We start from the raw sequence: 24,797 nt of genomic DNA, 5'->3' as shown, positions 1-24,797 counted from the left end.
AATATGGGAAGAAAGAGAATTTTATCCATTTATGGTAATTAATTTTGATATTAAATGCACTTTCAAATAATTAACAATTTTTGGAACGATTCCATATCAAACGTACCTTTAGCTACCATACGTGAACATGTGTTGCAAATTTATAGAAACATATGTACTGTTTAAGATATTGTTTCCATTTTACTCGTCGTTGGATAATTAATTATGATGCATAGAATATTTTTATCGTAAGATATGGCCGAGCAAAATATAAGCGAATCGCGTTTTACGATCACATAACACGTATAATCATCGTATTGTGTAAGAACATGATGCCATGCCGCCATAACAAAAAGAAAACATATGACACCTTATAGTTGCATTACATTAACATTTTAATTATTTTTTTGGACTAAAATTAAAAGTTAATTGTCCCAAACACGATAAAATGACAGCTTGATCATTTATTCACGAAATGATTGATGCTATCCTTCTAATGAATTGATTTCCTTTAATCATTCTAATGTATTAATTGCTTTCAACAAACCTGGAAACAAATCCAAAGTGATCATCTAAACTTTCAATCTATCTTAATGATCAATTGATCTCTATATTTGAATACAATTCTGATTTCTGGCAAAATATATGGGGTTTTGTAGATAGGTATTAATTTTCTCTTTCTTACAGGTAGATACAAATTTAGTTTCTTAAGATAATTTTACTATCAGTGTTAACTATTCAAATTGTATAGGAAGAGGATGATGATCACCTTCCTTGGATTTGCTTCCAGGTCTCAAGACGAATGATCAGGTCTAGCACTTATCGAATCTCTTCCAGAAATTGGGGTAGTTCAAATAATATATCCGGCGGGTAGAAGGAGGGTAGAGAAAATGCACGAGTTCATGGAAGAGTTCCTTAAGGAGGTCTATGAAGAATGTAAATGGGAGCCTAACCAATTTCCAGACCAGAATTACCAGGAGAGCTACCTACTAAAGTGCATTGTCTTAATTTGATCCATAAACTAAATAAGTTTTTCCAAGACTCCAAGCCTATGATTCTCTTGCTTCTATTCAGGGCCGGGCTTGGCTGGTCCAGACCAAAACGATCAATATATGGTTTTAAAACAGAGCGTAAACTCTATATACATATACCTCGTGATGAATTTATAAATGTCAAAATTGTTTTGTCTTTGATTATAGTATTCCTAATAATTGGGGGTTTTCGGTTTTGTCAATGCTAGTGATTGTGAAAGGAATCAAAGTTTACATGATGCGATGCCAGTCATTGTTTTATTTATCTGATACCAAAGTCTTTAATAACAAAAAAAATAAAGCAAGTCGTTTAGACATTGCCTTTTTGTTTTCGTTAAAATTTAGTATTGCGAACTACCACTTGACATGGTTCGGGAAGACGTGAGAAGACGTTTTCTGTATTTTTTAGAAAGCATTGCGAAGCTACCATCATCGGTCAGACATCAGATAACATGGCGTAGTTTTGTAAAAAAAAATTGAACTGAAAAATATATTGATATCATCTTCAATTCTAGTAAGTAAGAGAAGGTAGTGGCAACTGAAAAATTTGTTGATTGTTACTGGTGTTTATAGATTTCAATAATTTTACAAAATTACTGTTATTTATTAACATTTTTATGTGTTTCTAAAACAAAAAGTGTTTCAAAAAAAGATTAACACTTTTATATTAGTATCGATTTTAAAATTTATTTAAATATATTTTTTCTCGACATTTATATAGTATTTAAAAGTTCTGTTTCTATTCATTTTTATTAAAAATAGATAATCACAAAATATGTTTTGTAGATAAAATTTAAAATATTTTATTAATATATTTTAAAATTTTAAAATATGCAGATGGAGTATAGATGTTACTTTTAGGAGACAAAAAAAAGGTTTGATACGCAGAAAAGGTAGTAACCTTTTATAACAAGCTACTTCGGAAGCGGCCACGTACATAGTGTCTATATATAGTCGATGTAGCGCCGAAAAGACTAAAAAAAGCTGATCCAAAATGTATTTTACCTTTTTTTAAACAAGTCTTCTCTTCTCTCTTCCTCCGCGACCTGATCACATCCTCGACGCCTCCACTCTTCTATCCAATAGTCTTCTTCTTCCTTATCTATTTGACTATCGCCCCTGAGACGCTCTATCTATCTCGTCTAGTTGGGTGTTTCGATCTGTATCGACCGGTTCGACATCGGGTTTATAGTTTCTCCAGGTTCGAAGTTTCAATTTCATTTGGTCCGATGGGATCAGAGACGATGCGCAAATTGGTTGACTTGCCCGTTCTTCACAAGTTCATGCTCTACCGCACTCTAACTGTACAAAATCTTGAACTTTCTCTTATATTAATATTCTTCTTCTTCTAAATTGCTATGTGATCATTTACCCTCAAATACCAATAAATACGTTTATAATTATCTTCCAGTTTAGATTCATACACCATCTATTTTTATTAGTCAAAAAAAAAAAAAATTATCTTCCAGTTTGCATTTAAATTATGTAAGATGGTTCGGTTTATGTTTGATGAAACTGTTTGGTTTCATATGGTTGCATGAACCCTTAGCTTGACATACAATGTTGTAAGTAATTTTTGTAATAATATAAAACATATCATGTTGTTTGTGAATATATTCGTTGTTTGTGCAGAATTTTTACTTGATTGGGAGAGACAAGAAGAAAACCTTTTGGAGGATACTTAAGATTGATCGAACCGATCCAAACGAGTTGAATTTATTTGAAGATCCTACAAGGTATACACATGAACAAATCGTCGAGCTTAAAAAATGGATAAGTCGTGGGAACCAGGAGTATGGTGGCCTTAGAGCAGAGACTACTTGCTATGGAATCATTGGTACTGAGGAACTTTTTCTCCAAGCATTGCTTTTCTTTTTTTTCTCAATGTTTGTGTGTCGTTTTGAACTTATGGAGATTCTCTTGGTGCAGGGTTTGTGAAATTCTTGGGGCCTTATTACATGCTAGTGATTAAAAAAAGAAAAAAAGTGGGCGAGATATGTGGCCATACTGTTTATGGTGTAGTGGATAGTCAAATGATCATGATTCCATATCATTCCGGTGAGACGAGAGTGGCTGGTTCTGCAGCCGAGCGAAGGTATTTAATCAATAATTCTTGTAACCGTTATATGTTATTCATAGGCAAATACTCTCTTGTATAAACTTACCTAGCAGAACACATGTCTTACTCCATCCCCTTTGTATTATAGGTACAAGAAGCTCCTAAACATGGTGGATCTTAGCAAAAACTTCTACTTCAGCTACACATACCACCTCATGTATAGCCTCCAAAGGAACATATGCAACACTGAGAGAGGAAAAATTCACGACGAAACCATGTTCGTGTGGAATGAATATTTAACACACGGGATCAGAAGGATCCTCCAGAATACCGTGTGGACAGTTTCACTTGTATACGGATTCTTCCAACAGGTAACTTTGAATATATTCCTTTATGAATGGTTTACTCTAGAAATTTCCCAAAACTTTGCTAATTCAAGAAGACCTAATCTCTACTGTTGCTTTGCTTTGCTTTGTGCAGACTAAATGTTTAGTATCTAATGAAGAATTTATATTGACTGTCATTGCTCGACGTTCACGCCATTATGCTGGTACAAGGTACTTCTACATCTTGATATCATTAATAGCTATATGTTCTTCTTCTCTGCTTTTATTCTCATGCATGGACTAATAGCTCTCTAGCTTGTGCTTCCGGCTACCAAATGATTATGTATTTTACTGGCCTTATATGGACTGAAAGTTCGCATTAATTGTAGTAGTTGGAGTTATATTACAAGGAATGCGGGTTGTGAGTTCAATTCCTCTAAAGAAGTATTTTAGAAATATTTTGAATCAATTAATATATAGGCCACATTTTTTATTTTCTTCTAGCCATATAATTACTAGGACCGGCTTTGGGGATAGTCTTGGTATGCTTTTCTGAATAAGAACAATCATTTCCTTTTGTCTCTCGTGCAGATATTTAAGGCGTGGCGTAAATGACGAAGGCAGCGTAGCAAATGAGGTTGAGATAGAGCAGATCGTTACCAAAGAGGTTCCAGAGGATCAGAAAATCCCAATGACATCCGTTGTGCAGATGCGAGGCTCCATACCCCTATTTTGGTCACAGGAGGCAACTGTGTTGAACCCACAACCTGACATAAAATGCAAGCACCATATGCATTCACAGAATATAGGATCTTTAGTTTTGACTTTATCTTAACGAATATGTTTTCTCTTTTATTCACAGTGAACAACAAGGACGGGAATTACGTGGCTACTCAACACCACTTTGAGAATCTGAAACAGAGATATGGAAAGCTGATAATCATCCTGAATCTTCTAAATGAGGGCTTTCTCATTTTCTAGGTCAGGTCAAGTTTTAATACATTTGAGTTTAATTTATGGAAGATTGAGTGTGTATCCTTGCTATTTGTGATATCAGAAAGGGAAGCATCGAGAAAACATCTTACTGGAAGAGTTTAGAAAGGCAATCTGGTTTATCAACGGATGCATGAAGGAGAACTATTTAGAGGCAATTCATTTTGATCTACACGAACACTACAAAAGGTGTTGCATTTATATCAAGCATAAGTTGGTGTGTTGTTTTTATAAGTACCTCCTAAAATTTTTCCCTTTTCTTTTTTTTTTTTTTTTTTTTTTTTTTTTTGACTAAAGGCATTCATATTTTAATTGGAAAAGAAAGAAAAAGTTTTACAAGCGTAGAGCTCTAGTCACACCTACATTAGATTGTCCATTCCATTAAGAAAACCCTAAATTTAAACTCATAGTTAAGATCAGAATACTAATTTGGCAGGCCCAGCCCAAGAAGAGGAACTGAGCAGTCGTGATCAAGAGGATGCCTCCGTCATCACCCACATCTGCATGAGAGAGGAGGAGAGCGACGGAGATGAGGTTCTGAAACTAAGGATCTTATCTTTGATTTGCCGATTGATAGTGGCGATGATGGTGTCTGAAGTTTGGAAGTGTCGGTTGTGAAGTCTTTGATTCCGTTCTCGCCACAAAGAGTAGATCACTCCTTGCCAGGAAAGATGAACCAAACGCTTGAGAAGTTTGTTGCCTTGTAGAGAGATCAGCTGGTTGATCGTATCCGACCACAATTGTGATGGCACAATAGAACACCGACGAGCCATCTCAGACAAGACCCGCCATGAGAAGGAACACCTGAAGTATAAGTGATCTCGAGTTTCATCCTCCAAGTTGCAAAGCAAACATTTTGAGTCCACCGGCAGTCCCCAACTACGAAGGCGGTCCCTAGTAGGACATCTATCCAAAACGAAAAGCCATGTGAGGAAGTTATGCTTTGGAATCCCACCTTTTGTCCAAACAATCTTCGCCCAAGGTACCATCTGTTTTTCACCCTTCAGTTTACAATATATCAGTGAGGTTTTGTACCTCCCTGTAGGTACACCAGTGACTACCCACTCATAATTGTCTTCTTCTTCCACCAGTGATATCGTAGTCAATGCTATCTGCGCCTGCAACATTGCTTCTGATCGAGGCTGGGGGATATTCCAATCTCCAGCTCTATTTAAATCAGACAGAGTTGCAATCAGGGGGATACCCTGCCTTGAGGACGCATTCGCTGCAAAGTAGTCTTTAAGTGATCCAAGCGATGACCAGTTATCAATCCAGAAGCGACAATTCACTCCATTCCCAACTCTCAACCTTATCCAGGTATATACTTCTCCTCTCAGCTTAATTAATTTGTTGGCCAACCAAGTATTTGAAGGGCTCGTGTTTACCGTCCAGTAGTTAGATAAGTTGCCATTTAGGATCTCTGTCTTGAACCAAGCTACCCATACTGATCCTCCTTGGAAGAACAACATCCAAATTAGCTTAAGACAGCAAGCTTTGTTCCATGTTCCCAAGTCTTTGATTCCTAGTCCCCCGCCTTCTCGCGATTTCGTTACCGTCTCCCAAGATACTCTAGCAGTGTGATTTCCCTCTATAGAGCCTTTCCACAAAAATATCCCACAGAGAGAGTTTATCTTTGCAATGCACGCCTTATGGAGTAAAAAGTTAGAGCACCAAAAGTTTGTTATCCCCGCAATGACAGTTTTGATTAGCAATAACCTTCCCGCAAATGATAATGTCTTAACTGTCCACGAGTTGAATTTTGCCTTGACTTGTTGTATCAGGACCTCACAGTTGGAGAGAGTGAGCTTCTTTGTACATAAGGGAACACCAAGGTATCGAACAGGAAGGAGACCATTTGGCATGCCCGTCGAAGCTTTGATAGAGTCAACTTCTTGCTGTATCAGGCCGGACGCAAAGAAACAGCTTTTCTGCACAGTCACCGCTAGACCAGAGCGAAGCTCAAACTCTTTTAGAACCTGAAGAACATTCTGAACAGAGTCAATGGAGCCATCTATGAAGATCAGGAGGTCGTCTGCAAAGCATAAGTGTGTGAGCCTCGAGGATGAGCATTTATGGTGATACTTAATCCGTAGGTCATCAGCCGCATTGTTCAACATGATAGACAGGATATTCATTGCAATAACAAAAAGGTACGAAGAGAGAGGATCCCCATGCCAGAGACCTCGATTGCCTTTGAAGTATCCATGAACCATGCCATTATAGCCAACAGTAAAGTTAGTGGAGCAGACACACGCTTTGAGCCATTCTATTAGCTGAGAGGGAATCTAAAGTCCTTGTAGACAGTTGAAAAGTAATTCCCAGGAGATGGTATCGAAGGCTTTCGCTATGTCCACCTTGATAGTGATTCTTTTGGGGCCCTGTCTGCGATGGTAACCATTTACCAATTCCCCTGCCAGTGTTGTGTTCTCCACTATTAGTCTGCCCTTGACAAAAGCTGTTTGATTAGGGACAATCAAAGTTGGGAGAATTGGCTTCAGTCGTCGCACCAGGAGCCTTGTGACCGCAATAACAAAAAGGTATGGAGAGAGAGGATCCCCTTGCCGGAGACCTCGATTGCCTTTGAAGTATCCATTAACCATGCCATTATAGCCAACAGTAAAGTTAGTGGAGCAGACACACGCTTTGAGCCATTCTATTAGCTGAGAGGGAATCTGAAGTCCTTGTAGACAGTTGAAAAGGAATTCCCAGGAGATGGTGTCGAAGGCTTTCGCTATGTCCACCTTGATAGTGATTCTTTTGGGGCCCTGTCTGCGATGGTAACCATTTACCAATTCCCCTGCCAGTGTTGTGTTCTCCACTATAAGTCGGCCCTTGACAAAAGCCGTTTGTTTAGGGACAATCAAAGTTGGGAGAATTGGCTTCAGTCGGCGCACCAGGAGCCTTGCAACCAGTTTGTAGAGGGTGTTGAGGCAACTGATAGGTCTATATTCTGAAATAAGAGAAGCACCAGGGAACTTTGGAGCGAGAGCGAGGATAGTTGAGTTGGTAGAAGAGGGCATAAAAGAGTGGTGGAAGAAGTGGGTTGTTGCTTCTATAACTTCCTGTCCGAGAAAGCTCCAGGAAGATTTGTAGAAAGCTGAGGTGAGACCATCAGGGCCAGGACCTTGTTGGGGTTCAGCTTGAAGAGTAGCGAAGTTATTTCCTCCGCAGATGGAATCGCAATCATGGAGGTGATTTGAGCGTCACTGGGAGAGAAAGATGTTAACAACCCAAACCAAGCCGGAGATGAGTAAACTGGAGGAACAGCTACTATATCAGGTCCCAGCATATTACGGAAGTGAGTGATAGCGTGCAGACTCATCATGCGAGGGTCCGTGATGATGATCCCCGAGGCCAGAGCGAAGGATCTAATGGAATTATAGCTACACCGAGTTTGGAAAATCCTGAAGAAGTAGGTAGTGTTCTGTTCTCCTTCAAGCAGCCAGTTGATCCTTGACTTTTGTCGAAAATAGCTCTCTTCTATGCCACGAAGGAAGACCCAGCTCTCATGGAGGCGCCTTTCTTCTAGGAAATTAACAGTGGAGGGATCAGTTAGAGCTTGTACCTGCACAGATTGTAACAAACTGTTAGCTGTAACAAACTGTTAGCTTCTAAAACCCTCACTTGAATATTTGAAAAATTCTCTCGGTTTAGTTGTTTTAACACTCCCTTAACACTCTTTTGCTTCCAGCTCAGTTTTGTGAGGTTTAGGGCAAGATCTCCGGCTTGACTCCATGTCTTAAGTACCAATTGGTGATAAGAGGGGTGACGGATGAGGTAGTTATAGAATCGGAATGGCTTAGTTCCAGCAAGAGGCAGGTGGTGAGCTAGGTCAAGGATGCAAGGGCTATGGTCTGAGAAAAGGGTAGGGTGGAAAGTGGCTGAGCAGTTAGGAAATATGGAGATGACATTGGGGTTGACGAGCAGGCGGTCGAGCTTCTTGGCTATAGGGCTCTCAGGACAGTGATTACTCCATGTGAAGAGAGGACCTTGAAATCTCAGATCGAAGACCTCTAACTGCTGCAAACAGTCCTTGAGCTCTTGCATCTGCGGAGTAGTAATGCCTACTTCCATGAGGGAGTGTTCCGAGGGATGCATGATCTCGTTAAAATCGCCTCCCACAATCCAAGGTTGTAGGTGGAGATCGAATGTCTGAAAGACTTGCAAGAGCTCAACCCACAAATCAATCCTCTCCATTCTGAAGTTTGAAGCGTAGACTGCAGTGTAGATAAAGGGAGCAGTACCAGGAAGAGTAACTTGACAGGTCATTGATTGTCTTGACTGGTGCATGACCGTGACGCTAACACCATCCTTCCAGACAATTATTATTCTACCATCTTCATCAGAGTCATGATTAGATGCATATCTCCATCCACGGCACAAAGTAGACATAAGGTTAGTAACATTCTGATCTTTTATATGGGTTTCTAGTAGTACACCAAAAGAAGGTTTATGGAATCGAATCCAACCACAAAAAAGGGTGTGCTTGCCCGAGTCATTTATACCCCGGACATTCCAAAAAAATAGTTTTGTACACATTAAGAAGAAGGGTTAGACTCACCCATAGGATGGGATGAGTCTAAAGTGGCCAGAAGAGAGAAATAGTTAGAGGGGAGAGGGTAAATGGGGGGTTTGGAGGAACTGGAGAGGAGGCTTAAGGAGTTCAGGGGGAAATAGAGGGGTCAGAACGGGAGCGTTTTAGGGAAGGTTGATAGGAGGGGCTGGGTATATTGAAGGTAGGGTGACTGGCAGATGAGAAGGAAATGGGTGTAGAAGTGTTTAGAATTGATAAACTTTTTGCTTTTAATTTTTTAGGAGTGGAAAAAGAGGAAGAGGAGCGGCTATCAGAGGGGGCTTCCATGGGGATTGCAGGAGGTACAGCAGATTTAGGATCAAGTGAAAGCGAATAGGAGCTCGGCTTTGGAGAGGGAGTAGTTGTAGCAGAGGGAAGAGCGATGGGAGGGTTAATGGGAGTGGGATTTTTAGGTGTTGTTTTAGCTGACGGTTTGGCAGTAGATTTTGATGGGGAGGAATGGTGATGGTTAGGTACTGGTGGTTCTTTGGTAGCAGAAGGAGTTTTGGTTCGCAGAGCAGGAGGGGGAGGAGCCTTCTGAGGGGGAGGAATAAGGAGGCAGTTCTTTGCGATATGCCCTAGTTCTTTACAATGGGAGCAAGTAGGAGGAAGCCAAGGATAAGCAACAAGAACTTCAACAACCTCTCCAGACTGTCTAGTGAATTCAACAACATCAGGTAAAGGTTTGGTGAGATCAACTTCCACTTTGGCATGCGCAAGAGTAAGGCTAACAAGGTTCTTTGTGAAACCATCTGTTTCTTTAGGTTCACCTACAAGGCCCGCTACCAGACTGAGACCATCCTGGTGACGGAGATCAAGAGGAATACCAGTAAGGTGTGCCCAAATTTTGATTGATGAGAAGGATGGTGCCGTAGACCTAGTAGTAGATGTCCACTGCTGAGTGTGGAACAAGGAGTCACCAACATACCAGTATCCTTTTTCCAAGATTTTTTGCTTCAAGTAATCACTCGTAATGCGAACGAGAACGCTTCGGGAATAAGGATTGTTATGAATCTCCAATCTCTTTCCCTTGCCCCATAAGTGGTTAAAAACACTTTGTATCTGACTAAAGGGGGGGGATCTGCCATTGAAGACACAGACAATGAAATCCTTGTGTAAATCAGCTCCCTTTTGGAAGACAGTATCCGGAATCATGACAGTTGGTCTTCCCGACGCGGAAATGGTGGCTGGTGCTATTCTTTTTAGGGTTTTATCTTCAAATCTGCGAATTTTTTCCACAAGAGTAGGGTTGGGAGGAAGGGGCGGAGGTTTAACAGAGGTTTGAGGGCGATCAAAGGCAAGAGGAGGGGGGCAGTGGTTTTTTTCAGGATGCAAAGGAGCAGCATCAGAACAGACACTAGCAACAGTTGGGGTTAAGGAGGATGCTTTATTTGTTTGGATAGGGGAGGTAGACTTTGGCGGCAAGACAGTAAAGGTTTCAGATGAGGTATTACTCAGATCTGTAGAGCTAGCTACAGTAGTTGTTGTTTGGGGCTGAAGAGCTATTGTGTTATCAACAGTTGTTTCAGATCTGGTTTGTGGATCTACAATAGATGCATTTTCCAAGACCATTTCAGTATCGACATTGCAGGGAGCAATATCAGTGGTAGAAAGACCAGCAGATATCTGTTGGACAGTTGGGGTGGAAAGGAGAGGAGCAACAGTTGAGAAAGCTATTGCTCTGGAACGGCGGGAAGGGATGGTTGGGGAGAGAAGAGGATACTGAGCTAAGGAAAGATGGAAGAGAGGATCAGGTGGGTCTGGGGGGATGAGGTTTCTTTTATCACCGATGGTACAAGACGACGGAGGCGAGGCGGAGGAGCGGCTACCTGTAGCCCACGGGTTTGACATTGGAAACTGAGCCAGAGAGATTTTGACTTTTTGGTCTGTGAAACTTTCTCAAATTTTTCCCTTTTTCCTTCAATATTCCAGTGGAGCTGATGCTGCATTCGAGTACTTGTGTGCCTATGCGAAGAGAGCATTGGGATTAATTAACTTATTTTTCTGTGAAGCTCCTTCAGGTATAGGAGCTGAAAGCATACTTAACGACTCATTTTTTAAGTAAGTTTATATATATATATACCTGTATATATATCCTTCGAATGAAGTCTTTCTAATACATAATTATGATTTTATTGCACGTTTGTTGGTAAGTACTAATACTAATGCTACCATGATCCAGTAACCCTATTCCGAATCAAGATGAAGAAGCAATTAGCGCAGAAAAAGAAGCTTTGAAGGCAGATATCTTTAAGCTTCAAAAAGGGGTCTTAAGGTCAAACTGCTTGCTCAGTATGCCAACGGATTGGTAGTTCTTGATCATCAGCTGCATCTATTGGGTATTAGAGGACCTCCTGTTGTCGATACGAACAATCCATTGGCAGAGAAATTGATGGAAGCTTATGAAAAAATGGGTCATGTAATTGCAATGCAGTATGCTGGCTCGGACGCACATACCAAGGTGATAGGTTTTCCAACACATTTTTCTTCTAGGCTTGAGTTGGAACTTTGAACTACGAGTAACAATTTTTTTTCAAAAACATATTATGGTTTAACAGATGTTCAGTGATTTGAGAGGTGATTGGAACATGATGATGAAGCACCGTGATATGCTAACAGCTGTGCATCGCTACTACAACAACGCTTATCAAGACAGCGAAAAGCAGGACGCCATCAATGTGTAAGCTTCATATTACAAACTTTCCATCTATTGTTTTTTGATAGCTACATGGAGGGCCAAACCTGAATAAAAGCCAATGAATCATGTGCTTTAGAGCCGGAAAAGATATATATTTTTCTTGGGCTAATAATAACCAAAAATATCATGTAGCTTTACTGGTAACATTATTTTTAGGTCCCATATTTATCAGGTCCAGCTCTGGCTACTGCTACATGTTTGTTTAGTCTAGAGATTATTTCTTTTAACAGGTTCTTGGGGAAATTCAAGCCTCAGTTAGGGAGGCCAGCCCTGTTGGAGTTGCGTTCTGACCAGCGCAACACTAAAAGTAGTAATCCTAACTTGGAGATCGAAAACCTGAGGTACATAGTTTTGTTGACTAAACCAGCAGACCACGGAAATTCCTTAGAATTTAGAAGTTGGCATATAACTGCAAAAGACTAAGATATCTTTCAAATACACAATATGAACTGCAGGTCAAAACTTACGAGATCCTTTTCCGATAACCTCCTCTTGGAGGATTTGGATTCAAAGAAGCTAGTACTCGAAAATCCCCAGCCTTCACGTGAAGGGTTAAACGGTGGCTGGGAAACCACTTCAGAATTTGGATTCTATGAAGAAGATTCATCTTCTCCAAGGTGGTTCATCAGAGTCTCTTTAAATTGTTGCAAGCATTCATTGCATCTTACTCTTTTCTGGTTCTTGTCTTTCTTTGATAACATCTTCAGCGTCCACTCTGCTATTCGCGATGAAGATCATTTTAGAGGAACAGAGTCAAGACAAATGTATCCAGGCAGTAGCTCTACGTCTGATTCTCGCTGGCTTGATGATGTACCTGGTTTTTCACACTCATACAGTGCTAAATTCACTACGGCAGAGGAAATGTTTGAACGTAGGAGGTAAAAACTATTATTGATCCCTTATACATCCTTACTAGATAGCATTCTGATATATTACCGTGTCACCTTAGAAGCCTCTTTAGAATATTCAAACATTAACCTTGTTCTAAGTAAGTTGAGATACATATGTATACAAGCTTGGTGAAATAATACTCTAAATTTTTCGTACAGCTCCATGTCGTCAGATAACATGTTCAGCGACATGTACAAATCCTTCACTTCTACAACTGGCACGGATCATCCTTCAGATCCGGATCAACCAGCAGATGGAATTGTTTTAGTCCCTGGCTTCTCAATTTATTTCATTCAGTGGGTGGAACACGGAAGAGCATTGGAAAGGGTGCGGAGATGAAACTGTGCTATGCACCTGAAGGTAGTGCTGGTTACTTGACACGTACGGCAGGGTTGGACAGACATAATAACAGGAAGCATACAATACCAGACGCATCTTTGTAAATACCAGACTCAGCTTTGTAAACGTCCTCGATTGTTTGCTGTTTCTCCTTTTCCTACCAAATTTGATTTCTATCTTTGATTTATGTCTCTTCGCTATATAGAGAGGGTGTGGTTTGTTTAATTTTGTAGTCATTTATTGCGGCACAATGCTAAATTTTGTAGATTTTGCTTAACTGAAAGATATAACAAACCATTTATACGGTATACTCATAATCAATATAATTATATAATATTATTTTCCTGTATATGTGTGATTAGATATATAAAAAATATGCGAAAACTGATGTTTATAGTCGGACTATATTCATCCTCCAATTGAGTTATTTGAACTATATTGTTAGGAATGTAGGAATGTTTTTACACCTACAAGAGCAGCACACAATCGGTTATTCTGAAGGAAGCAATCTAAATTGATTAGTGAACATGGAATTATACATTGAAGGATACTAAGCCAACAGGAGACAACCATCCTCCAGAGTAGTTAGCTAGTAAAATAAAATAACAGGATTCTCCAGAGACAAAAGACGTAAAACATTACAAACAAGTTTGGTATACAGCACAATCAGAAAGCACAACTAGAGCAAACAAATAATTACCCAAGCGAGAAGAACTACCGAAGGAGGAAGGAGACGATAGACGAACATCAATAGCCAGACTTTATTAAGGGATCAGACGCACCTCAAAATAATGCTTGGAGATCACACCAACGAGCCACGAGGACGGACGAACGCAGAACAGCTATCCAAAGAGATGAAGGACACACCATTTAACTATCAATCTCCCACAACAAGATGCATAAAGGATTTGGTACCTAAAAAGGTAGTAACCTTGAACAACAAGCTACTAAGAAAACGGCGGTGTATTAGAGCGTCTATTATAAGCATAGAGTTGATTTAGCGCCGGAAAGTAACCAAAAGAAAAACGAAATAAGTTTTTCACCTTTTTTAAAAAAGGTCGTCTCTTCTCTCTTCCTCCGCGACCTGGAACATCCTCGACGGCTCCACTTATATCCAATAGTCTTCGTTTTTCGTCGTTATCAAATTTGAGATTCTTCTGAGAAATTCGTTTTGATCTCTCGTCTTGACGCTCTACTTCTCTGTACCAACCGGTTAAAAATCGGGGTTCGGAGCCTCAGGATGAGCTGAGGCGCAAACCGGTTGACTTTCCCGTTCTTCACAAATTCAAGCTCTACAGCACTCGCACGGTACAAAATCTCTTCCATGCATGATACACGAGGGAGGTTATGTTCTAACGGAAACAGAACACAAAAGTAAAAACGAGAGAAAATGGCGAACCCCTGGTTCCCACCCAACGGCATCTCCGCCCTGTCTCCGCCGCGTCTCACTACTGGTGATAGCTCCATCCTCACTCCCCCAATCCCCCTGACCCTCCCGACCCCGATTTCCCTCCCCTCGGTTCTGTTCCTCCCAAATCCCCTCGATTTTCATCGCAAACTGGCAAACCCTCAAGGCCAGCGACGAAATCCTTCACCCCAAAAACTGCTGCTGGTTCCAAGCTCACCGGACCAGCTTCTTCTTCGACTAGCTTCTCTAAATCTACTGTTTCCAACTCTGGAAGCTCTGCACCTTTGAACTTCAAAATCCTTCAACCCAAACACTCCTCTCCTATCCAAACTAATAAAGCATCTAGCGGCTCCACTATCTTTCCAACCAACCCATCCTCAAACCAAAACCCCAAATTGATTGCTACAGTAAACCCTACCACTGTTCAACCATCTTCAACCTTGCCTGCAGCAAATGAAACTTCCGCCCCCTTTAGCCACTCGGAAACCGTTCCACAATCAAACACCCCTCCACCCATCATAAACAACCCACCCCCTGCTACCTCTACACCTATTGACCCAACTCAATCTGTACCTCCTCCTTTTCCCACCAACACCCCTCTACTGGAGAAAATAAGAAAACTAGAGGATAAGTCTTTGAAGCGCCTTGCTCCGGTCACTTTGTCGGATAAAGGAATCCCTAGAGTTCTCACTCCGGACAGTGTCTTTCAGAAAGGAGCTGAAATACACAAATATTTCATAATCTGCTACTTTAATGGAATGCCCCCTCCTTTCAATCAAGTTCAGAGTGTCCTCAACCATATGTGGGGAAAAGGAAAGCGTGTAGAGATTCATACTAACCCCTTATCCAGATCCATGTTGGTGAGAATACCTTCAGATTACCTAAGGCAGAAAATACTTGAGAAATCTGTGTGGTATGTCGGTGAGTCCATGTTCCATGCGGTCCAGTGGTCCTCCTCAGTCTCAGCTTCACCACCAACACTTGAATCTATCCAGATTTGGGCTCACTTGACTGGCGTTCCTTTAGACCTCCGCCACCAACAAGGATTGAGTCTGGTTGCGGGTTTGGTGGGAGAACCCAAGGAAACGGATGACTTCACAAAAAATTTGGTTAGTCTGACCCTATCATACGTAAAAGTTGTTGTAAACCTCACTAAACCGCTCCCAAGCGTATAAGTTTGTGCGACAGAGTGGTGAAGTAGTTGAGGTTCAAGTGTCATATCCCTGGGTACCACCAACCTGCTCTTTCTGCAAGGAGCTTGGTCATGTAGCTCGTAACTGTCTCCAGGCTCCTCCACCTCCGAAACCTTCGGATGTTCCTGCAAAGAAAACACAACAAACACAATCAGCATCTCAAAAAGGGAAAAATGTGCCTTCGGAAACACCTACTTCTAAAAAACCTGAAAAAACCACCTCCTCACCATCATCAACCACTTTCCCTCAAGCTTCCACCTCCAGTGTCCCACCTAATCCTGACCCTCCTGCCCCTCCCATTCACTCTCAGCCACCTAAAACTCCGACTCAAAAAAACGCTACCCCCTGGCCTCTTCTCACCTCCTTGCTGTCATCCCATCTCCCTCAAAAAGCCCACCTGATACCTTTATCACCCCCTCTCTAAAAAGACCACGTTCTGATCCTGACCAAAAACCCTTTCCCTCCTTCATGGCCCAGCTCTCTTACTACTCTACCAAAACCCTTGCCCTCCCCTCTTCTTATTGTGATAATCCCTTTTCTAATACCTTTTCTGTTTTGGATCCTGATGGTTCTCTTCACCATGAAGAGACCATAGACTAATATCTATGTATAGTAAACTATTTTTTTGGAATATCTGAGGCCTAAATGACCCGGATAAGCACAAGCCATTTTCTAACTGGTTATCTACTTATCAACCACTTTTTGGTGCTATTTTGGAGACACATATTAAGGCCCACAACCTAAACTATGTGATGAGCAAGGTCTGTAGAGGATGGAATTATACCTCTAATCACTCGGAAGATGAGGATGGTCGGATCATTATAATCTGGAAGGATACAGTCTCTGTACGGGTCCTGAAGCAATCTAGCCAATCTGTCTCATGTGAAGTTAAGCTCCCTGGCTCTCCTCTGTTTGTGTTCACTTCTATCTACGCATTCAACGAGAGAGTCGACCGTGCTGATTTATGGGTGGAGCTTCTTGATATCTATCAATCCCACTCTCTTGACACTATTCTGTGGGTTCTAGGGGGAGACTTTAACCAAATCATACATCCAGCTGAACACTCTCTTCCTGATGTTAACTCCCTTACTCTTGATATGATAGAACTCAGGGACTGCTTCACACAAATGGGCCTCTACGACTTAAGGTACCAGGGATCTCTGTTCACATGGACCAATCGACAACCGGAGGATCCTATTGCAAAAAAATTGGACCGCCTCTTGATCAATAACCCGGTTCTCAACCTGTTCCCTAACTGTTCAGCCTTCTTCCACCCAACCCTAGTCTCTGACCACAGCCCTTGCACCCTTGACCTAGCCACAAAGATCCCAGCCTCTGGAAACCGTCCCTTTAAATTCTATAATTACCTCACAAAGCACCCGAGCTTTCACCAAGTAGTGCTTGATGCGTGGACACAGGCCGGAGACACTGTCTGGAACCTCACCGCCTTATACTGGAAACAAAAGCAGATTAAGAACGATCTCAAACACTTAAATAGAGAGAACTTTTCACAAATTCAGGTGAGAGTGAGTGAAGCTAACTGTGTGCTTTTAGATGTGCAGGTACAAGTGCTCAATAACCCAACCACTCAAACGTTTGAAATGGAGAAGGAAGCGTTTCAGACATGGAACTTCTTGAGGGAAATCGAGGAGAATTACTTTAAACAGAGATCTAGAGTCAACTGGTTGAAGGCAGGAGACCAGAATACTGTCTTTTTCTTCAGAATGGTCCAAACTCGCATGAATTTTAATTTCATAAGATCCTTTCTGTTGCCCTCTGGTGTGATAATTTCGGACCCGATCCAGATGAGCCTGCACGCAGTTACTCACTTCCAAACAATACTGGGACCTTCCCCTGCGCCTCCCCTTGGAATTATCTCCTCTGCTCAATGGTTTCAGTCTCTTACAGAGTTCACCTGCTCACCTGACCTCTCTGCCCAGATGCTTAATGCCCCCACAGATGAAGAAATAAAGACGGTCATGTTTAAGCTCAACCAAGACAAGGCGCCAGGGCCTGACGGCCTAACTTCTGGGTTCTATAAAGCTTCTTGGAGCATCATAGGGCCTGAAGTTACTGCCTCTATACGCCATTTCTTCTTCTCCTGTTTCATGCCTGCCTCCACTAACGCTGCCATTCTCTCGCTGATTCCCAAGCACTCTGGCGATTCCTTGATCACAGACTACAGACCCATCTCCTGCCTCAACACTATCTATAAGGTGATCTCCAGACTTCTAGTGAAGAGATTGAAGCCAATTCTCCCTGACCTGATCGTCCCAAATCAAACGGCCTTTGTCAAAGGAAGGCTGCTGGTGGAAAATACTTCTCTAGCTGGTGAACTAGTTCAAGGATATCACAAGAGCAATCAGTCAAAGAGAATCACTATCAAAGTGGATATAGCAAAAGCCTTCGATACATTATCCTGGCCTTTCTTGTTCTCGTGTTTACAAGCCATCAATGTCCCTCCCTTATTCTTGGCGTGCATCTGTCATACGAATTTTACGGTGGGTTACAATGGCTTCGTTAATGGATATTTTAAAGGTACCCGGGGGCTCAGGCAAGGGGACCCCCTCTCACCATACCTATTCGTAATTGCCATGAATACTCTCTCCCTTATGCTGAACCAAGCTGCAAGAGATATGACGTTCAATTACCATGATAAATGTGAAGGTTCCAAACTAACCCATTTATGCTTTGCTGATGACTTACTTATCTTTATAGATGGTTCTCTCAGCTCGGTTCAAGCGGTCCTTCAGGTATTGCGTGAGTTCGAGCTTCGGTCGGGTCTGGCAGTCAGTGTACAGAAGTCCTCTTTCTTTGCATCTGGTCTCTCCACACAGGAAACAGACCTGATCCAAATCTCAACAGGCATGCCGTTAGGGGCCCTTCCAGTCCGTTACCTAGGCGTTCCTCTGTGTACTAAAAATCTCTCCATACTCCACTGCGATGGTCTACTCCAGTAAATTAAGAGCAGGCTGTCTTCTTGGAGTGCAAAGTCTCTCTCATTTGCTGCTCGGCTCCTCCTCATCAAGACTGTCATTACGGGAATAACAACTTTTTGGTGTTCAACATTCATACTACCCCAAGCTTGTGTGAAGCGTATCAACTCCCTTTATGGTATCTTCCTTTGGAAAGGTGATATAGAGGAACACCACGCTGCCAGAGTTTCTTGGGAGGTGGTGACAAAGTCAAAGAGAGAGGGAGGGTTAGGAATCAAGAATCTAGGTATCTGGAACAAGGCGTGCTGTCTGAAGTTGGTCTGGCTATTGTTCTTCCAGGAGGGTTCGGTGTGGGTTGCTTGGTTCAAAGAGGAGGTGTTAGATGGATGCTTGAATAACATTTGGACCACAGCTCCAAGCAGACGGTTCTCGTGGCAGGTAAACAAGCTATTAAAACTGAGCCACTCCATATACGAATGGATCAAATTGCGTGTTCAAAATGGTCACTCTACCCGTTTCTGGAGTGACAATTGGTCGACATATGGATCACTGCGTTCATACTTGAATCTAAGAGGCGACTCGACAATGGGAATCTCCTCAGAATCGACGCTGGCATCACTATACCGAGATAATTACTGGAGGCTACCACCTGCAAGATCGGAGGCATTAGTAAACGTACATGCTTTACTAACAGCAACTACTCTCAACAATGCAGAAGACTACTATGAGTGGGAAATAGATGGGGGAAAAGCAGTAAATATAGTACATAAATAGTCTACGGGAAGCTTTGTGATGAGGAAATCTCAGTACCTTGGTTCTACTCTGTGTGGAATAAAAGTGGGATTCCTAGACACAGCTTTCTAGCTTGGCTATTTGTTTTGAATAGATCCCCAACAAAGGACAGGATTCTTGGTTGGGGCCTTCAAACTTCTCCTACATGTCTCCTTTGTAACCAAGCGGCTGAGAGTCGCAACCATCTCTTCTTTGACTGTAACTACTCGTGGAACCTGTGGAGATCAGCTGCAAGGCGTTGTGGTATTCAGCCAGAGAGAGCTTGGGATCGAGTCATGGCTCAGCTACAATCAACAAACAGACGATCACCTACAGGTATTCTTCTTCGTATCTGCTGGCAGGCTTGCATTTACTGGGCTTGGACTGAGAGGAATGGTCGACTGCATCGTCAACTCTTCCGATCCACAGACGCAATCTCTCGTATTCTGGAAAGGCAGGTGACAGACCGAATCTCTTCGCTCAGAGAATCAAATCCAGGGGCTACTTCTCGGCTTATGCAGCAATGGATGGCTTAAAGATCAAGGACACCGTTCTCTTCCTCTCAACTTCGACATCTTCGCTCTGTGATCATCGCTCACGACCTTTCATTTTTTTGGTTAATGGACTTCCAAGCTCTGGTTCTTAAATATGTGTCATCCTAAACTGAGGGCTAATGGGCTCATAAACACTAGCTAATGGCTTATATCTTTTTCTTTCTTTTGCAATTTTAATATGAAAGCTAAGTTCAAAAAAAAAATGATACACGAGGGAGGGGGTAAAAAATATAGTTAGGGTTTTTTCTTGAAGTGGGATTTATAGTTGTTCATGTGTTAATAGTAAAAAGAGTTTTATCCATTTATGGTAATTAATTTTGATATCAAATGGGCTTTTCAAATTTTCACATTTTTTGGAATGTTTCCATATCAAACGTAGCCTTTAACTACTCTAAGTGAACACGTATTGCAAATTTATAGAAATGTACTGTTTAAAATACTGTTTCCATTTTACTCGTCTTTGAACCACATAATTAATTGTGATGCAGAGAATTAATATTTATATGATAAGATAAGATATGGCCTAGCAAAATATAAGCGAATCGCGTTTTACGATCACATAACACCTATAATAATAGTGTTGTATTAACTAGGAACATGATACCATTCCGTCATAACAAAAAAAGAAACATATGACACACCTTATATACAGTTGCAAAATTTAATTATCCAAAATATCATGGTGAATTACACCCAAAAAAAAAAATCATGGTGAATGACATGATAAAATAATTTCATTTTTTTTACGGAATGATTGATTATAACCTTCTAAGATATCTTATTAGAGTCCTTAGAAAAAGTGTTTTTTGATTTTTTAATTTTTTTTTTTCAAATTAAAAAAAAAAGAAATATCAACCAATCGCGGGCTGCCACATGTCGTGGGGGTCCACAAATAGTGCAAAGATTCATTAAGAAAGAATTCTTATTTAGGGATTTTAAGGATTGAATTCTTAGCTTTTAGTGGAGTCTACTGATTATTTAATTATTTTTTTCTCTAAAGATTTCCCCTTAAGAATTGATGTTGCGGATGCTCTAATGAATTGACTGCTTTTAATGATCAATTGGTTTTAGTTCTAATAATGAATTCTGGCGAAATATATGGCCATGGGTTTAGTAGATACAGAATTTAATGTACCTAGTCAGGTAAATAAAATTTTAAATTGCTTAAGATATTTTTAATATAAAGCTACCATTATATTCAATTTGTATAGGGATATAATGAACACTCTGCAGCCAATATGCTGATCGCATTAATGCAATGGCGCCATACGATTAATCGGTTAATGGATGATGATGCATGGGAAAGTAAAGCAGACGATGTCTTCACTATTTCAGACGGTTACTTAACGGACTTAAATAGTTAAATGAGTAAGTTGTACAAGACCAAACCGACCAATATGTGGTTCGGTTTTAAAACAGTGTAAACTCTATATACATTACCTACCTCGTGATGAAACTATAGAAGTTAATATTTTTTTTTGGTTTAAATAGAAGTTAAAAATTGTTTCTTTGATTATAAATTTCCTAATAATTGAAGTTTTCAGTTTTGTCAATGACCCAATGCTAATGATTGTGGAAGGAATCAAGGTTTACATGATTAATTTGATGCTAGACTTTGTTTCTTTGTTTCTTATTTTTCTGACGCCAAAGTCTTTTTTAAACAAAAAAATATTAAGTAAGTTGTTTAAATATATTTTATCAAAAAAAAAAAAGTTGTTTAAATATTGACACTTGTTTCATTTTGAAGTCTTCGTTAATTTTAGTCTTACCATACTACCATCTGACATTGTTTGAGAATACGTGAGTAAACGTTTCTGGTTGTTTAGTATTGGGAAGCTATCATCATCAGTTCGAGATCATAAAACATGACGTAATTTTTTTTTTAATTGAACGGAATTTTATATCGATATCATCCTGCAACTCTAGTAAGTAAAATGAGTCAGTGAATCTTTTATCAAAAAATAAAATGAGTCAGTGGCATTTATAGATTGTTAGAATTCTTATGTTCAATTGTTATTGGTTTACAAATAGTAATAATTTCAAAAAATCATTGTAGTTGTAATCTGCATGAGCAAAATATATGTCATATACTAGTCAAAGTTTATTTGCATATATGCATTATTTACTATAAGTATCAGTGAGTGTAATTTCAAAATAACATAATTATTTAACAATTTAGTATTTTGTGTAATTTGTGATAATGTCTTGTATGCATCACCATATGGGTTTAAATTCATACAATGCACGTTAAAACTTGATTAACATATCGTTAACTTTGATTAATAAATCGTTAAAATTTGTTAAAATAATTATCATATGTAACTCCCTTTTTCTATCGTTTCAAGTAAGTTTTTTTTTTTTTTAATCTAAAGTAGTGGATATAAGTTCGACACAGTAGAAAGCGCTACAGAAAAAACTGTTAAGAAAATGTAGGTCTTTTAGATCATGTCGGAAAAGAATCCTTCAACTATTAAACCAGGATGCTAATTTTTAATACCACTTGAATTGGCTTCTTCTACCTACATTTACCCCTTATAGATTTGTTTTTATATATTTTACTTATAAAATCAATCATTAAGAAACAGAACTAGCGCTTATATTTATAAATTTTGAAACAATTACATACTAGAAAATACTAAATGATTAATATTTCCTCTGTTTTTTGAAAAGTGTCATTTTAACATTTTTTGTTACTAATTGTAAAATGCATCTATTTATAATTATTATCAGCTTAATACTAATTGTAAAATGCATTAATTTTCTATAAAAATAATTTTATTTATCTCAAATACTATTGGTCAAACATGCATAAATAATAAAAACATAATGATTTTTTAATATGTGTGAAAATGTCAAAATAACATTTTTTAAGAAATAGAGGGGAGTATCTAATTAATCTGGGATAAAAAGATGCATATATATCAATCACTTAAATTTCGGTGATGAAATTGAAAACAAAGGTTTTGTCTTATTAACAAATTATATTAACTTCTCACACAAGAAAGTTGATAAATACTCTTAATTATGTAGAATTAAATTATAAAGCATAGAATGAATGAATTGCTTACATTTATTCAAGTCGTCTGATTTGAAATATTAAAAAAGAAAGACTAGCCGCATATAGAATTGTATTTTATCTATCGCTATACATAACATATGTCCATCGCTAAGAAGGACTTGGTTATTAACCAACAAACAAGATCGGGCATTGCGTGTTCAATTAGTGTATAAATAAATAAAGAAGTTATTAAGTTAAAGAAAAAGATTAGTAAAAATAATTGTAGTTAACCAAATCACAATGTGGCAAATCTCTTATATAGTTTTTATAGTTTATATAAAAAAACTGACATTTAAAGATTGAATTCCTAAATATAGTATTTTTCTGTGAGCTATTTTTGAATAAAATTGATTTAGCGCTATTTAAAGGTAATTTCCTACATGATACCGTTTGTAATATGTATTTTAATTCTTTATGTAACCAAAAAGTTAACTAAACTGAAGTTATGTTGGTGTTTCACAGTCTAAGGATGCTTTACACAATCTAAGGATCCGATCGTCTATGGTTTAATTCTACATCTTGTCAAAAATATATAATTTTCATTTATTTATTTATTTATTCAATTTAAAAATTAATAATAAAATGATTTCTTTTCAACAAGATAAAAATTAAAATCTATTTTCTCAAAAAAGTTGCGCTTTCAACAAAAAAAAGTAAAAAGTATTTTTCCCAAAAAATCCTTTTCACCACGGATAGCTAAACTACTCTTCTCAAAATAAAGTTTCTTGTAAACTATTCTTGTAAGATTTTGTTTGTTTCGCCATTGACGTAGAATTAGCAAATTTTATATTAAGTACATGTAGGGTGATTGGTTGGATTGTAAAAAGTTCTTTTTAGATTAATTTTTATCCAACTTCTTTAAAATTACAATTATACTTAATGTTAATTTTTAAAGGTATATAGCTAAAAATGATTGTAAAAAACTATTACTAAAAAAATTATTTTATATGCTATAGAAAATATATAACTGTAGAAATATTTTTACATTTCTCATTTTACATTTAGTTCTTACAATCATTTCAAATACATCCAACAACAAAATTTAGTTGCTAATTAAAAAAAAAACTAAATTTTACAGCAAATTTTTATATCACTCCAACTAATCATCCACAGTTACGAGTTTTTTGTTTAAGTTTTTCGGCTCGATGATAAAACACGTTAAAAACCTTGGATTTATAGTTTTCTCGGTTGAAAATTGTAGCATTGTCTGTGGTTTTTTTTTTAAAGAACGATTCTTTCTCATTGTTTTCGACTTTAAAACTCTCTCAAATTATTATTTTTTCGACAAACGACTTCCGCACATTTACATTTGAGACAAAAGAGCTAATAGACGGATTGAGTCAGCAACACCAATCTATCATTTATAAACTCGTATACTATAAACATTTTAGAACTAGTCGAACTTTATCGCAGGCTGGACCAGATAAATTAAAATTTACAGGCAAATAATACTCCTTTTATATAAGTGGCTCGTAAGAAAACTTCGTGAATCATATTTTGATGGATGTAAGTGGACCCAATCCTCCTCCATGTGTTTAGCATGCACCTCTACCAACCTTTTTATCTGTTAAGATATAGGCTTATGGTCTTGCAATTTGTTAAAAACAAACAAATTGAATAACTTGGGAATTGAGGCTAAGAAGCTGTTCCGATGGATTTCCCCAGATCTAACCACGCCGCTCTTCCCTCCTCTTCCTGATTCTGCTCTGTTCCTTTCCATGGCCATGATGGTGACTACTCCTCTGTGGTGTCTCCGGCCCCCTCCAGATCCACCGCCGTTGTCGTTCCTTGGCTTGATGCAGCACTGCTCCTCCTCCTTGAAGATAATGGTGACAGCTCTTCCTCCTCCGTCACAGCCCAGGTCTCCTCTAGATCCGCCGCCGAACAAGCACTTTCCAGCTGAAACTCTTTCTCCCGTCAAGCCAGCAGAACCTCGAGACCCACCAGACGCCTCCGTCAGCCTCGTTCCTCTTCGAATCTTCGTTACT

The 24,797-nt window shown here is 39.3% G+C and overlaps 5 protein-coding genes across 8 annotated transcripts in view; 4 read left to right on the top strand and 1 right to left on the bottom strand.

The window, feature by feature from the left end:
• The first annotated feature begins 2,075 nt into the window (after positions 1-2,075).
• On the top strand, positions 2,076-4,376 carry LOC106309314 (phosphoinositide phosphatase SAC5-like). The gene is made up of 7 exons (XM_013746354.1): positions 2,076-2,314; positions 2,643-2,847; positions 2,940-3,105; positions 3,218-3,440; positions 3,550-3,626; positions 3,987-4,174; positions 4,258-4,376. The coding sequence occupies exons 1-7, from the start codon at positions 2,240-2,242 to the stop codon at positions 4,374-4,376; spliced, it is 1,053 nt and encodes a 350-aa protein (XP_013601808.1). The 5' UTR covers positions 2,076-2,239.
• LOC106308243 (phosphoinositide phosphatase SAC5-like) lies at positions 4,277-13,157 on the top strand. Of its 4 annotated transcripts, none has more exons than XM_013745386.1 (9): positions 4,277-4,376; positions 4,453-4,577; positions 10,974-11,022; positions 11,144-11,422; positions 11,520-11,641; positions 11,890-12,000; positions 12,115-12,276; positions 12,367-12,537; positions 12,709-13,157. In XM_013745386.1, the coding sequence occupies exons 4-9, from the start codon at positions 11,354-11,356 to the stop codon at positions 12,887-12,889; spliced, it is 816 nt and encodes a 271-aa protein (XP_013600840.1). In that variant the 5' UTR covers positions 4,277-4,376; positions 4,453-4,577; positions 10,974-11,022; positions 11,144-11,353; the 3' UTR covers positions 12,890-13,157. The 4 variants fall into 4 exon arrangements, with proteins under 4 accessions (XP_013600840.1, XP_013600841.1, XP_013600839.1 ...); XM_013745387.1 differs by lacking the exons at positions 4,277-4,376; positions 4,453-4,577 and adding exons at positions 5,353-5,370; positions 5,480-5,705 and having other exon boundaries at positions 10,983-11,022; XM_013745385.1 differs by lacking the exons at positions 4,277-4,376; positions 4,453-4,577 and adding an exon at positions 10,017-10,845.
• On the bottom strand, positions 4,859-6,601 carry LOC106309313. Its single transcript, XM_013746353.1, has one exon. It carries the CDS (start codon positions 6,599-6,601, stop codon positions 4,859-4,861), a length of 1,743 nt encoding a protein of 580 aa, XP_013601807.1.
• Positions 13,158-14,279: 1,122 nt separating the features above from the next.
• Positions 14,280-15,914, top strand: LOC106309312 (mucin-2-like). Its single transcript, XM_013746352.1, has 3 exons — positions 14,280-14,413; positions 14,464-15,406; positions 15,486-15,914. The coding sequence occupies exons 1-3, from the start codon at positions 14,280-14,282 to the stop codon at positions 15,912-15,914; spliced, it is 1,506 nt and encodes a 501-aa protein (XP_013601806.1).
• Positions 15,915-24,359: 8,445 nt separating this feature from the next.
• LOC106307244 overlaps positions 24,360-24,797 on the top strand; it is a gene marked incomplete in the record, with an annotated part of 1,527 nt that continues 1,089 nt past the window's right edge. The window contains 1 exon segment of the mRNA XM_013744145.1: positions 24,360-24,797. Within this exon segment, the coding sequence (XP_013599599.1) occupies positions 24,528-24,797 (270 nt within the window).

This window comes from Brassica oleracea, chromosome C8 (assembly GCF_000695525.1).
Source record: "Brassica oleracea var. oleracea cultivar TO1000 chromosome C8, BOL, whole genome shotgun sequence".
NCBI classification, from domain to species: domain Eukaryota; kingdom Viridiplantae; phylum Streptophyta; class Magnoliopsida; order Brassicales; family Brassicaceae; genus Brassica; species Brassica oleracea.
The sequence above is the reverse complement of the archived record's forward strand: the minus strand, read 5'-3'. Positions and strand labels throughout refer to the sequence as shown.